This window comes from Callospermophilus lateralis, unplaced genomic scaffold, assembly GCF_048772815.1.
Source record: "Callospermophilus lateralis isolate mCalLat2 unplaced genomic scaffold, mCalLat2.hap1 Scaffold_312, whole genome shotgun sequence".
Classification (NCBI taxonomy): Eukaryota; Metazoa; Chordata; class Mammalia; order Rodentia; family Sciuridae; genus Callospermophilus; species Callospermophilus lateralis.
In genome coordinates this window covers 1,490,307-1,505,099 of record NW_027513736.1, presented here as the reverse complement: position 1 = coordinate 1,505,099, position 14,793 = coordinate 1,490,307, and the positions used below count along the sequence as shown (strand labels likewise).

At 32.6% G+C, this 14,793-nt stretch overlaps 1 protein-coding gene across 1 annotated transcript; it reads left to right on the top strand.

The window, feature by feature from the left end:
- Positions 1–1,337: 1,337 nt before the first annotated feature.
- On the top strand, positions 1,338–14,378 carry LOC143640498 (uncharacterized; the record flags this gene model as incomplete). Its single annotated transcript, XM_077108264.1, has 4 exons — positions 1,338–1,464; positions 6,665–6,743; positions 10,357–11,683; positions 14,202–14,378. Coding segments are annotated over 4 exons (1,710 nt in total), but the record flags the coding sequence as incomplete, so codon positions are not given.
- Between the last annotated feature and the right edge of the window lie 415 nt (positions 14,379–14,793).

The window sequence follows — 14,793 nt, the reverse complement described above, 5'->3', positions numbered from 1 at the left end:
TTGGACTACTAGTTGTTGAAATATTGGTTGTTGTTCAAGTTTGCACATTTGGTATCAAAAGTGGTTGCAGAGTCAGGAAACGTTGCACAAACTTGTAATCATGTGATGTGGAAAAATTAGGTAGCAAGAAAGTAAATATGATTCAAGACTCAGTAATTTAGAGACCCTAAGCAACATTGTAAGCCCATTTGTCACAATTAAAAAACATCAATTTTTTTTGAAATGCGTTTCAGGTGTAGAATGCCCCTGGATTAAATCTCTAATTTTATAAAAATGCTGTTTCAGAAGAAAGACATCACAGATCTGAATGTTAAACTAACTTCATGTATGTGTTTGTTCACTAGTGATAACTGAGACCCTGGTAAAAGGAGTATTTCCAAGCTATCAGAGAGGCATTTAGGGTGCCAGAGCCTTTCAGAATTTTTTTCTTAATGGCTTAGTATTTTCTCACTTTCTCCTTTGAAATGAGCCAAGTGAGGATTCAGTTTCACAGTGAGAGTAGTTTAATGAATCTGGGAATGTTAAACCTGATGTGTCAGTTTCCTTATGAACTGAGAGATTAACAGTCTATTCACTTAATTTGCTTTTTTATTTTTTTTGTTGTTATAACTTTGTGCCATGTGATTCAAGTTGACCCAAGTACCTAAGTGTTTTGTAATAGTTTGATAGTTAAAATTTTTATTCTTTTGTTTTAGAAGTGAGTTGTGATGTTGAAAAAGTAATTTTTTAAATACACTGTAGATTTATGTTATATTTAAGTAATTAGAAGATAGACAACTTTGGAGATAAACATTCAAATAATTATGTGGACTGTTGAAAGTTTTGGTGTGTCTTTAGTGATATCTAATGTCTTCGACACACTAAGGTAACCACCATCATTTGAGTATTGTTATTACTTATAATTTTGTTAAGCATATCTCAAGTATCATTGCTTTGTTTGGTTGTGCTTCTTTTGAATATTCAATAACTAATTGCAACTATTATTTATCCTTTGGAATTATGTTGGATTTTTTCCCACTTTTTGTGCTTCAGTGTTTTGCTTCACATGTGCTGCTCCCTGGGTTTCATTATAACAAAATTAGCCACCAATTTTACTTCTTATAATGAATTATTGGGGCTGGGGATATAGCTCAGTTGGTAGAATGCTTGCCTTTCATGCAAAAAGCCTTGGGTTTAGTCTCGGGCACCACAAAAAAAAGTATCTTACTGAATGGTTGACATCACTACCATATATGAAAGCCAACTCTTTTAACTCTCATTAATATTTGTATGAAATTAAGTACTAGGTCATTAATCATATGGTTTATGTAATATGTATTTCTTTATTTTTATTTCAGGAGCCATTGACATTAAAAGATGTGATCATTGAATTTTCGGAAGAGGAATGGAAATTCCTGGACCCCTCTCAGCAGACTTTGTATGGAGATGTGATGTTAGAGATCTGTAAAAACCTACTCTTTATTGGTGAGTCTAAATTTCAATCAGAATTTTTAATTGAAACCAATATTTATTTTTTTAACTTTATAGAGTATCTTATGGTAGCTTCTATTCTGCATTAAAAAGTTTGAATCTTGTTTTTAGTACAAAGATTGGGCATTTGTTTATGTGGAAAAGAAAATGTTAATTTTTTTTCTTTTTATGTTTAACCTATCTTTTCTAAGTAGTGCTCACAATGTAGAGAACGAAAATGATTTCAAAGTATTTTAGTGTCTTTGTCTAGACAAAAAAATGTTTGAGAAAATAATTTTGTAGACTCTTATAGGATATTTACTCTTTCTTTTTTTCCTAATGAGGGTAACACTAAAAAGACTTTTTTTCCTAATGAGGGTAACACTAAAAAGACTTCTTTAGTTACCAAGAAAATAACAAAACATGACATATTCCATCAAAAATGTATTGATGTCTCTATGTAATCTTTGGTCACCACGTGGTCTCCAACAAAATAACCTTGAGATTCGAAGAGAAGTGACAGTAGACATGTCAAGTTGGGTAGAAATCAATGAAGCAAAGAATACAAACAAGAGGTCCAAAATTAAAGAGGAATTCACGTTTAAAAATGTTAATTGATAAGTTAAAATCTGACAGAAAATATTTTTTTCAAGCCTAGGTTTGTTTCAGTTGTAATCATTAAAGGTTACTTCATGGTCTCTATTTACCATGCATATCAGTTATTTAAGCTCCCTCTTGTTCTTCAGTGATCTCCCTACATTTAAGTTAACAAAATATTGTAGGAAAATCAAAAGAAAAGTGGCTGGGGATGTGGCTCAAGTGGTAGCTCGGTTTCCTGGCAGGCATGCACCCTGGGTTCGATCCTCAGCACCACATACAAACAAAGATGTTGTGTCCACCAAAAAAAATAATTAATTCTCTCTCTCTCTCTCTCTCTCCCTCCCTCCCTCCCTCCCTCCCTCCCTCCCACTTTCTCTCTCTTTTTTAAAAAAAGAAAATCAACGGAAGACACAGACAAGTGACAGGAAATGTGGCATAGTGACAGAGAGGCCGAACTGCCAAGCTTTATTTATATCAACAGGTTAATTTAGGTCATTGGCATCACTAGTACATATTGTTCACTTTATTACTAGGCAGATTACAAACTTAACAACATTATGCAGCTTATTTCTCAGTTATATACTAAGTTGCAATGTGCAGTGTTAGGAGTTTTGTTTAGCTCTCAAGAAAGTCTATTGTATAAAGTTACTGTTTTATGGACAGGTTTAGATTCAGTGAACCATTGTGCTTGTCTAAAAAGAGAGTTTTTTTTAATTCCAAGGAGTTGTGTGCCAGAGATTATGTTTCAGGCTGAAAACACTCTTGTGCAGAGCCTTTTCAAGCAGGGCACTGCCATAGCAGCTTTACATTGCACATGTATTTAATTACTTGACTAGTTCCTAGGGAAAATTGCAGGGCATTCTAAGGCAGGGAAACAAAAAATTGTCACCCCTACAAATTATTCCACAATGACTGTGAGGATATGCATAACCTGGCGTTTATTTGCATTTGGAGGCTCCCTAGAAAATCTGCTCATTTCCAAATATCTCTAGGCAAACCATTGTAAGATATTAATATTAGAGGAGAGTTTCTTTAATATAATTTAAATATTTATTTATTCAAATTTTTCTCATCAGAACTTTATATGAATGCTTATATTGAATATTCTGTAAAGTTTTTTTTTTTACCATGTAACGAATAACAGTATTTCACAATACCTGCTCCTAGTGGTTATGTAAGTATAGCTGATCAATGTGGTTTAAAGAATAATTTTCAGGGCTGGGGTTGTAGTTTAGTGACAGAGGGCTTGCCTCACACATGTAGGGCATTGTGTTTTATCTTTAGTACTACATAAAAATGAATGGATGAAATAAATGCATTCTATGCATCTATAGCTACAAAAAATTAAAAGAAAGATTTCTATTGTATTACAATTATTCATAATATTATAGGTAAAAATTCTCTAATTCTTGTGTCTTTTTTGACTCTCACACTTTAGAGAGCTTCAGTGTTGTTCATTATGTTTTCTCACATTAATGATACTGTTTTTGTTTTTATATCTATATGTAATAATTGAATAGAAATTATCATGACTTGTCACTTTGGGACAACATTAGGTAAAATTAAACTGCATGTGACCCATATGCCAATTTTCAATCAAGTTTTCTATGCTTTTACTTACAAGTATAAATATTACCCATGTTTTATATATGATTGTATATTGTCTTGATTATTTACTCTGCTTTTGTGCTTGATCATGTAATGTATCCAAATTTTGTTATATATATAAACACACACACACACACACACACATACATACATACACATACATACATACATACAAACACACACATACACATACACATACAGCAGATTGAACACAGAGGTTCTTGTAATATTGAGCTACGTCATCACCCCCTTTTGACTTTTAGTTTGAAATAGACTCTTGCTAAGTGGCAAAAGTTGGAATTGTATTTCCATGTTTAAGCCTTCCAAGTAGCTAGAATTAATGGCATATTCATCATCTCTACATATATAAATCTGTTCTTTTGTCTAGGAGTAAGACTTTAGCTTTTTAAAGGTACCATGAAGATGTTTACAATTCTTTTATCTTTTATACATTTGTCAAATATGTAATTGTGGTCAAAACTGTATATCTTTGCTGAACTTATTATCTTACATATTTTAAATATACTGGTCAGTTCTGTTCATTCAAAATTTTTTGTAACTTTTTTTTTTCTAGAGAATTTGTATCACATTTTTTCTTCAAACAAGTTCTCCTTTTCCTTACTTTTTCATCCCTAATACCATTCCTTTTGGTTTTCATATTTGGCTATAGTAGATATCTCTCAGAAGTAGAATTAACTGGTATTTCTTTTTTAGGGGGGGTGTGAATTACTCTTTTACTTAATATATTCTCCTAAATGTTGATCATTGTAGATATTATATAATTTATTATCTTTGAAAAGATTTCTAACTTTTTCATTCAAAATTGCCTTCATGTAGCCATTTGAAATGATATTTGATTGGCTTGCCATATTGATCTCTTTTGAATGTTGTTTAATGAGAATATGTCTGTAAATATATTTTGACTTGACCATCAAGTTGAGGGCTAATTGATATACTTTCAATTTTATTACTCATGGCTTTCTCATTTAACCTCATTCCATTGAATATTGTAGCTTTTATTATTTTATATCAGGAAGCATTATTAATTTTTTATTAATAATATTCTAAAGAATTTTTTTTATTAATAATATTCTAAAGAATTGTTCAAATAACTTATTTTGTTTACACAAAAATAATATTGATTGTTTGGTGTTACATATACTTCTTCGATTTTGGGGGATGCTACTGGCACTTATTTTTTAGAACAGGTGCTTAACCACTGAGCCACATCAATAGCTCTTTTTGGGGAAGGGTACTGGGGATTGACCTCAGGGGCACTTGTCCACTGAGCTACATCGCAAGCACCATTTTTTATTTTAAATAGAATCATGGTCTCCTTGATTTGCTTATCACATTTCTGTTGATGAGGCTGGCTTTGAACTCACAATCCTTCTGTTTCAGACTCCCAAGCTGCTTGAATTACAGGTGTATATTACTGTGCCTAGCTGGTAGCTATTTTTATATTTTATTTTGTGATAGTGACTAGGTAAGTTGCGTAGGGCCTTGCTTAATTGCTGAATTTGGCTTTAAACTCATATTCATAAATTTTGAATATCACTTTCATTTTTTCCTTCCAACTTATTATTTTATGTTACAAAGCAACTTCAAAATTTTAATATCTTAAATTTTTTTTATATTTTTAACCTGATCTTTTTGGAACAATATTCCATACACTATAAAAAAGATTGACTCTGTAAACCTAATTAGTTTTTAATGTTTTCTGAAGTTTTTTCATTCTCTGGGTCGTAATGCAATTATATTTTTTTATTTGCATCAACTGGGGATTGATGTATCCTACTATTACTGTGTTGTTTTTTTATGCTGTTGAATTTTTTTCTGTGATTTCTTTCTAGAATTGTTTTTCTGTGATTTCTTTCTATAAAAATATGATTTGAGTTATAAATGTTTCTACTATGATTGTATTCCAGTGATTAGTCATATTTATCTTTATATGATATTCTACTTTGTATCTCATTTATTTAATTATTATCACCTTTGCAATTTTGAATGTAATATTATATCATTTTGTTTTTAGTCTTTTTGTTACCTTATATCTTAAGAGAACTTTATGTAGATTTGCATCTGACATAGTTAATATATTTTTATTTTATTTTAATATATTCTTTTAATCACATTGTTTTCTGATTACTTGTTTTCAAATTAGGTTATTTCTACATAAATTACTGATGAGAAAGAACTTATTTCTCTAGATTTCAAATTTTGTTGATATTTATAAATTTATCTACTATAAAAAACTGTCTTAATTTGTATTTCATAAATTTTATGATGATTTTTTTATTTTGTGTGGGTTGAATATACTCTTTATTGTGTGAGCTATTATTTTCATTGGTATTTTTTTATTCAAAATTGGTTCAACTAGATCATTATAGTCATTTTGTAAAATATTTGGAATTTCAAAGTAAAGAAAAAAAGGTGATGTGCAATGATATATAAATGTAATTCCATATAACTAGAAAGCTGCGACAGTGGAATGCCAGTTTAAAATAAATTTCAGCATCTTTTTGATAAACTATCATTGAAAAAGTATATAGATATAGTTATAGAAATATAGAAATAGATATATAGAAATACAGAAATTCCTGTGGATCTAGTTTGGTGATAGAATACCCCTGTGTTCTCTTATGAAAAAATCCCCCCAAAGATAAAAATATAAATAAACAAAAAAGAGATATACATTTCCTGAAATATTTGAGTCACAGGTGGAGTCTGAATATGTTGAAGTTAAGGGCTATGATTTGAAATTGTTGTAGTAATATTAGTCAATTTGCATTTTGTCCTCATCTGTGGTGGTATAATTTCTTATGGTAATTTTCAAAATTCTCAAAGCTTTTGTCATCATATTGTAATAAAATCTATATATTTTTTGAGTAATAATGGCCTTGAATCATACTTTTCTCTTGCTGTTCCCCCCCACTTTGATAAAGTTTTATATAATTGCAGAGTTATTCACCATAGTAAGTGAAATAACTTCCTATTATTTTTTTAGGTATGACTTCTAATCAAAACCAAGAATTTTCAGGAGAGCAAGAAATAAAATATTCTTTGCAAAACTTGAAAAAGCAAAGGTATGGAAAGCAGGACAGTTAATACTTGGTTTTAAACAAGAAATTTAAATTGAAAGAGAGGGAAGTTCAGAAAATTTATCTGAATGAGTGGAAAAAACATGAAAATTATTTATTCATAAAATTACAAGTTCATCAGTTTATATTATTACAAACATCTAAAAAGACTGACTGCTCAACTAGTGCCATTCAGTTTTTATTTGGTTAAACTTTAAATTACTTTTTTGTAATTCTAAAATATTTACTACTCAGTATTTTGTGTAAAACCACTTGCAATACACAAAATTTTAAATTGCAAAAATATGTATCAAATTACATTTACACAACGTTTACAGGGCATTATGAAGCTGTATCTTAAAAATATCTTTAGAAAAATAAAGACTAAACCAGTTTGCTCAGCTTTTAAATAGGATTAGAATAGAAATAGGCATTATAATGAAAAACTCAAAAAGTTATAAAATGCTTATTATCATTTACATTTTGAAAAGTTTTGATGATCTCTACATAAGTGCAGGTTAGAGAAAAGTGTACAGATCATTAATTTAAAGTTGCAGCATTCTAATCTGTCTTTTTTACAAAGTAATAAGAAGGAGATTTTCTAAACAGTATAGACAAATTGTCTTTTAATTTAAACACGTGTGTAGTATTTCTACTTAAAGAAAAGAAAAACATGCAGATCAAGAAATGCTGCAACAAGCCTTTCTAAGACATTTGTGTTGAAAAGAACAATTCAGCAATTAAATGTGTTTACAGTGAAAGTTTGGTAGGTATTGCTTTTTAGATGCAATAATAATTAAGTAAAAAAAAGGAGAAGAGAAGCAGTTGAATCATTCTAAAACACATCAAATAAGCATACAGCTCATCTGTTTTGTATGACAATCGAAACACAGAAAAGTCTCAGGAACTTTTAGCACAGTCTCCCAGAAAACCCATAGCCCAAATGGCTTGTAGGAATGCATAACACCCCAAAAGCAGACATGAGGGTCTTGTGAGAATCGTGAAAGTCTTCTGACACTTTTCTGGGATTGTGATAAGAGGTATAAAACATGCCTGGAATAGAAGTAGTAGGGATGCTGTGGGGCAAATTAAGAACAATGAAGGGCTTAAGCTAATAATTGTATAACCCTTTGAGAAAAGTAAAGCAGCCACAGTGGTGATTTAAGACAACCTTTGAATGAGGAATGGCTTACAATTAAACTTCTCCTCTGTAAGAAAAAAAGATCTATAATGCCTTTTTCATTTCATAATTCTGTCTACCATTGCAGAAGCCCACTTCTGTACAACTTTCTCCCTGAAACTTGGTAGTTTGAGTCAAAGGTGCTTGTAAATATTTACTTATAATTTTAATTCAAATTGAAGCAGTCTTTGTGTAGTTACCAATGTATTTATGGCTCATAGGTTAGCATAATTAGGGCTGGGGATGTGGCTCAAGTGGTAGCATGCTTCCCTGGCATGCGTGTAGCCTGGGTTCAATCCTCAGCACCACATACAAACAAAGATGTTGTGTCCGCCGAAAAACTAAAAAAAAAATAAATATTAAAATACTCTCTCTCTCTTTCTCTCTCTCTCTCTCTCTCTCTCTCTCTCTCTCTCTCTCAAAAAAAAAAGTTAGCATAATTACTCCATGTCATGGGACATCAAGCATCCCACCTGAGTAATTTGTTTTTTGGAAGGTGATGAGCCATCTGAAAAAAAAATAAGTATCTGAAATAATTAGTAAAGGAATATAAGACCTGGCAAGAACTTATGTTAAAAGAGGTAAAACATCTTATAGATTCTCTAGACCACATAAGTTCTGAAAAACAATTGCTAGATAGTTTTTCCAGTTCTTTATTTAAGGGAGTGTGCATCAAAATAGGAATAAGATTTCAACAGGAAGAATCTTTCTTGAGACAGGTTGATTGGCATTCTGACATGTCTCACCCATCTCTGTGATGCTAAGTGGCTATATGGCTCCAATGGTTGATACCATCTCCAGTGCCATGCTGAATTTAGACAAAACTAGGTAGTATATAACATGTACTGGATAGTCTCAACCCAGCTGGATTTAAACTGTGAGTTCAGAGATACCAGACTTTTTTCCCTAAAGACTTCCATGCTTTTTTTTTTTAATTTAATGACAGTTTATAGATATCTTTCAGGAGCTCTATCTGACATGCGCTGCTTCATCTTTCATATCAACAGGTATTTTGACCAGACTCCTAGTGAATATCCCAAAAGATCTATGCATTTTTGTGATTTTGGGTGGAATGGGAAAAATATTTTCCAAGTGTGAGAAACAGAGACTTCCTGGATCCTATACATGTCCCTAGTGAATCCTGTTGCTATTAGATTTTTCTGAGGCCCTAAGACTACTTATCTGTGCATCTAAAGGAATATGTTTTTGACAAATCAAAAGTATTCTCTAACTTATTTCAGTGAGCTAGTTACATAGAAAGAATTTTAAAAACACCCTCAATGATAGATATTTTTGCTGGAAAGTTGAGCAGCCCAGCTCAGATGAAGTTTGTTCTTTGGCTTAATGAAGAATACTCTGACACATCAGGACAATGACTATGTCCCAGTGCCTGCAGGATTCCCCACAAATTAAAACTAGACAATAGTGTGTTGGAGGCAACGTGGATCTGTAGGGATGTGGGACATTGGCTAAGCTGGAGAGAGACAACAACACATATGGCAGTCACATTTGAGGACCTGTGGGTGCTTGTGAATATATTTGAACAGCATTTGTAATTATACCATTCCTCTAAAAAATAAAAAATTTGCAATGGAGTCTATTTCATGCTATAGTTAGTCACTGGAATAATTTAAAATTCACCATTGAGTAAATATCCACAAAGATTTCTTTAGACAATTTAGATTAAAAAGAAGGAGAAGGAGAAGGAGAAGAAGAAATTTCTGAGTTTTAGTAGTCTCCCTGATAATTACTTTACAAATATGATGAAATTAACAGTTTCTCCTTGTGGCAATGCATGGAATTATAATGAATGTGGGAGTAATTGTACTTTCCTAATATTGCTTTATTTAAAAGTAGAAAGAATTTTAAAAACACCCTCAGTGATACTCAAAGAGAACTATATTTATGATAAATCTTTTAGGACCTGTAGACTGTCTCTACCCTAGGTAATTCAAAGCATAATAGATTTGGTGTAAAACAATGTAAATTCTGTGAAAGTCATTAAAATTGTCTTCTTTTTTTAAATCTTAGAAATCACCCATGTGATCCTTTAAAAGAGCTTTTCAATGACAAAAGTAAAAAAGTTTTTAATCCATACCCAAAATTTATTTATCCAAGCTTTTATAATCAAGAGACAAATTACAGCTATAAGGCATGTGAAATCATTTTTAATAAAACTACAAGAATTCCTGAACTACAGAGAATTAATATTGGTGGGAAGCTCTACAAGTTAAAAAAATATGTAAAAGCATTTAAAAATAACTCAATTTTTTATCAGAGCAGTGATAAATCCTCCATAAGTAAAGAATGTGAAAAATATTTTACTCAAATTCTATGTGTTACTAAAAACAATAGTCTTTACAATGGAGATAAACCTTACAAATTGAAGAAATGTGAAAATGTCTTTAAGTGTTGCTCAAACCTCTTTAAACACTACAGTAATCATACTGGAGAGAAAATCTGGAAAAGTAAAGAAAGTGTCAAAGCTTTTAATAAAAAATTACACCTTCCTGAACAGCAGAAAATTTATACTGGCCAAAAGCCATACAAATGTAAAGAATGTAAAAAAACTTTTGATCGAAAATCATGCCTTATTCAACATCAGAAGATTCATACTGGACAAAAGCTATACAAATGTGAAGAATGTAAAAAAGCTTTTAATCAAAAATCATGCCTTATTCGACATCAGAAGATTCATACTGGAGAAAAGCCATACAAATGTAAAGAATGTAAAAAAGCTTTTAATCAAAAATCATGCCTTATTCGACACCAGAAAATTCATACTGGAGAAAAGCCATACAAATGTAAAGAATGTGAAAAGGCTTTTAATCGAAATTCACACCTGACTGAACACCAGAGACTTCATACTGGAGAAAAGCCTTACAAATGTAAAGAATGTGGCAATGCTTTTAATCGAAAATCACACCTTACTGAACACCAAAGACTTCATATTGGAGAAAAGCCATACAAATGTAATGAATGTGGCAAAGCTTTTAATACAAAATCCTGTCTTACTCAACACCAGAGAATTCATACAGGAGAAAAGCCATACAAATGTAAAGAATGTGGCAAAGCTTTTAATACAAAATCCTGTCTTACTCAACACCAGAGAATTCATACTGGAGAAAAGCCATACAAATGTAAAGAATGTGGCAAAGCTTTTAATACAAAATCCTGTCTTACTCAACACCAGAGAATTCATACAGGAGAAAAGCCATACAAATGTAAAGAATGTGGGAAAGCTTTTAATAAAAAATCATGCCTTACTCGACACCAGAGGATTCATATAGGAGAAAAGCCATACAAATGTAAAGAATGTGGCAAAGCTTTTAATCAAAAATCTTGCCTTACTCAACACCAGAGAATTCATACTGGAGAAAAGCCATACAAATGTAAAGAATGTGGCAAAGCTTTTAATCGAAAATCACACCTTACTCGACACCAGAGACTTCATACTGGAGAAATGCCATACAAATGTAAAGAATGTTGCAAAGCTTTTAATCAAAAATCTTGCCTTACTCAACACCAGAGAATTCATACTGGAGAAATGCCATACAAGTGTAAAGAATGTGGCAAAGCTTTTAATAAAAAATCATGCCTTACTCAACACCAGAGAATTCATACAGGAGAAAAGCCATACAAATGTAAAGAATGTGGCAAAGCTTTTAATAGAAAATCACACCTTACTCGACACCAGAGACTTCATACTGGAGAAATGCCATACAAATGTAAAGAATGTTGCAAAGCTTTGAATCAAAAATCATGCCTTCCTCAACACCAGAGAATTGATACTGGGGAGAAACCATACAAATATCTCTAATGTAGCAAATCTTCTAATTGAAGGTCACTCCTTAGTCAACACCAGAGGCTTCATATCAGAGAAAAAACATAGAAATTTGGAGAATGTGGGAAAGCTTTTAATCAAATATCGTAACTTATTTGAAACCAGAGAATTAATACTAGGAAAAAGTCATACAAGTTTAAAGGATATGGCAAAGCTTTTTATCAAAGATCACACATTTCTGAACACCAGAGAATTCATACTGGGGAGAAACCATACACATGCAAAGAATATGGCAAAGCTATTCTATTATGGAAAGTATTGTTGTTCACCAAATATTCATACTGGATAAGAGCCATGTAAATGTTAAAAATGTGGCAAATTTTCAGTATGCTTCAAGTGTTAACAAGAAACAGATCATTCATACTTGCAACAATTCTCACAAATACATAGACTGTAAAAGTCATTTCCTGTAAGATGAAACCTCATTGGTCACCAGAAAGTTCATACTGGAAAGAAAAATTACCATTGCCCAGAGATAGCTCCGCAGTACTGACTCCATAAAATTCCAACCCTTGCCCTTCTGGCCATTACTCATTAGCCCATGGAAGTGGGCAGGAAGCATGATTGGATGATCTGGTTTCTTTCCTTCTGTGGACCTCTCTAGGTTCAATTGTCATTTCCTCAGTTTCTCTGTATTGATTGAATTCAAATCATCTTTTTTTTTTCAAAAGCTATATTTGTACTACTTGTACCAAACCAACTCATTAATAAAATTATCTTATGCCTGAATTCTATGATCACATCAATTTTTTTTTCCATAATCTCAGCTGGACACAATGGTCTTTTGTCAATGTCTTATTTATTTATTTTATTTTATTTTTGGGGTATACCGAGGATTAAATTCAGGTGCACTCATCGACTAAGTCACATCCCAGCCCTATTTTGTATTTATTTAGAGACACAATTTCACTGAGTTGCTTAGGGTATCACTTTTACTACTAAGACTGGATTTGATCTTGTGGTTCTCCTGCCTCAGCCTCCTGCACTACTTGGATGCAAGGCATGCATCCCTGAACCCAGAAATCATTGTCTTTTGCTTTGTAGTTAATTAAAAAATTTTTACTCAGGGTTTCATGTCCATAAAAAGCATTCAAAAGATGGTTTTGTCAGACTTCAGGCATCAGATTCTGGCTTTTAAAATGTCCTGCATGATACATCTTAGTTTTCTACATCAAATGCAGAGTTCAAAAGTTTGAAACCAGATGGTGGAGAAAAAAAGATATTGAACAGCAAAATGCAACACATGGCGTGGTTAAATCCACACATGTAGTGGCTATAAATGCTAACACTAAATAGACATCAAGAGGCCTGTCCATGACCTCTGAGAGTCCTGAGCCTCCATTCAGACTTTGAGCCCCTGAGCCTTCAAAGGGTCTGCAAAAATGAGAGTGAAGCATACTACCTTTTCCCACGCTTAAACATACTATTGCATTTACTAGACACACCAAAGGAAGAACTGTGTGTCTTTGTACCAAAGTGTGGCTCTACTTGCATATATATGACATCTGTTTTAGAGAACACTGATGTTCTTTAAAACAGATGTCATATATACCTAATGAAACATAGTTGCCCTTTTTTCTCTTAATAGAAAACCACAGCCCTGCACATTTTTAAAACAATTTTGTTACAGTTGAAAAAAAATAAGAATGGTTAAATAATTGTGTCAATGAAAAGCATTTGAACTGATGAGTCCATCCTTCCAGTAGCACTTACAAGGATACAGTTGTGTCACCCAGGAAAAGGCAGGTCTGTCCCAAGCCACACTGTGAAATCTCAGAAAGTTACATATTTCCCTGGACCCATCCTCGGTTCTTCAAGTTGCTTCAATCAAGTAATGTTGTTTTTAACGGTTAATAAAGTATAAGCAAATCTACTGCAGTACTTCAGGTTCTTTCAGTATTCTGGAAGACTCAAACTTCAGCTGGGCACACTGGTACACACTTTTCATCCAAGCAGCAGGGGAGTTCATGGAAGGAGAATCACAGTTCCAAAACCAGCCTCAGCAATTTCACATGAATCTAAGCAACTTAGGAAGATCCTAACTATAAATAAAAAGATTTGGGAATGTGGCTTAGTGGTAGAGAGCACTTTGGTTTGATCCCTAGTACAAAAAAAAAAAAAAAAAAAAAGACAAAGAGGCTCAGGTTTTGTGGTCATCAGAGTCAGTTTATGAAGTACATAAGTCTGAACAATTGCATTATTTAATTTTTTTAAATTATATTAGCTATAGTTACTTAGTGATCACCATAGTACTATAAAGCACAGATACCTCCACTAACTTTTACTGTCACAGAAATACCTCCATAAGAATCCCACAATATTAAGATGATGCCTCTGTTGATGCAGGGATTCATTTGGTAGCCTCTGTTCAATTACTCTCTCACAACAGGTGTGCACGTAACCCCTGAAAGTTTCATTAATTCAGACTCAAAAATCATGGCTTACTCAACACCAGAGAATTCATACTGGAGAAAACCCATACAAATGTAAAGAAGGTGGCAAAGCTTTTAAGAAAAGTTTATGCCTTATTCAACATCAGAGAACTCATACTGGCAGTGGATACACGCAGTGGACACTGGGCATTCTAGAGGCATTTTTATTTTCAAGTAGGGAATAGGATTACTAATCATCATCATGATGGTCAAGCCTCTTACCAAAAACAAGCCTTTGGTCTCTACGTTTTACCATGTTGAGGCTCAGGGTAGATCATACATGCTAAAAAAAAACTGGTATTTTTCTAATTTATTTTTTCTCCCAGTGCTTTAAGCACAATGATTGTCTCCCAGTAATGAGGAAGGTAGGAAAGAAACAAGAGAAGGAGCAGAAGGAGACACACAGCATATTATCAGAAGAAACCTAAAGCCTGCAGACAGAAGAATTATTAATTTGGGCCTGATTGTGTTGCTACAAACTCTCTGTCAAAGAGTTCTACCATCCTTCCCACACCTTACCAGTCTCATGTCAGTTGTCAGTATCAAGCCAGATGCCCCTACTTGAATAACAGACAAGATCCTTTTTTAGCAGAAACCCCA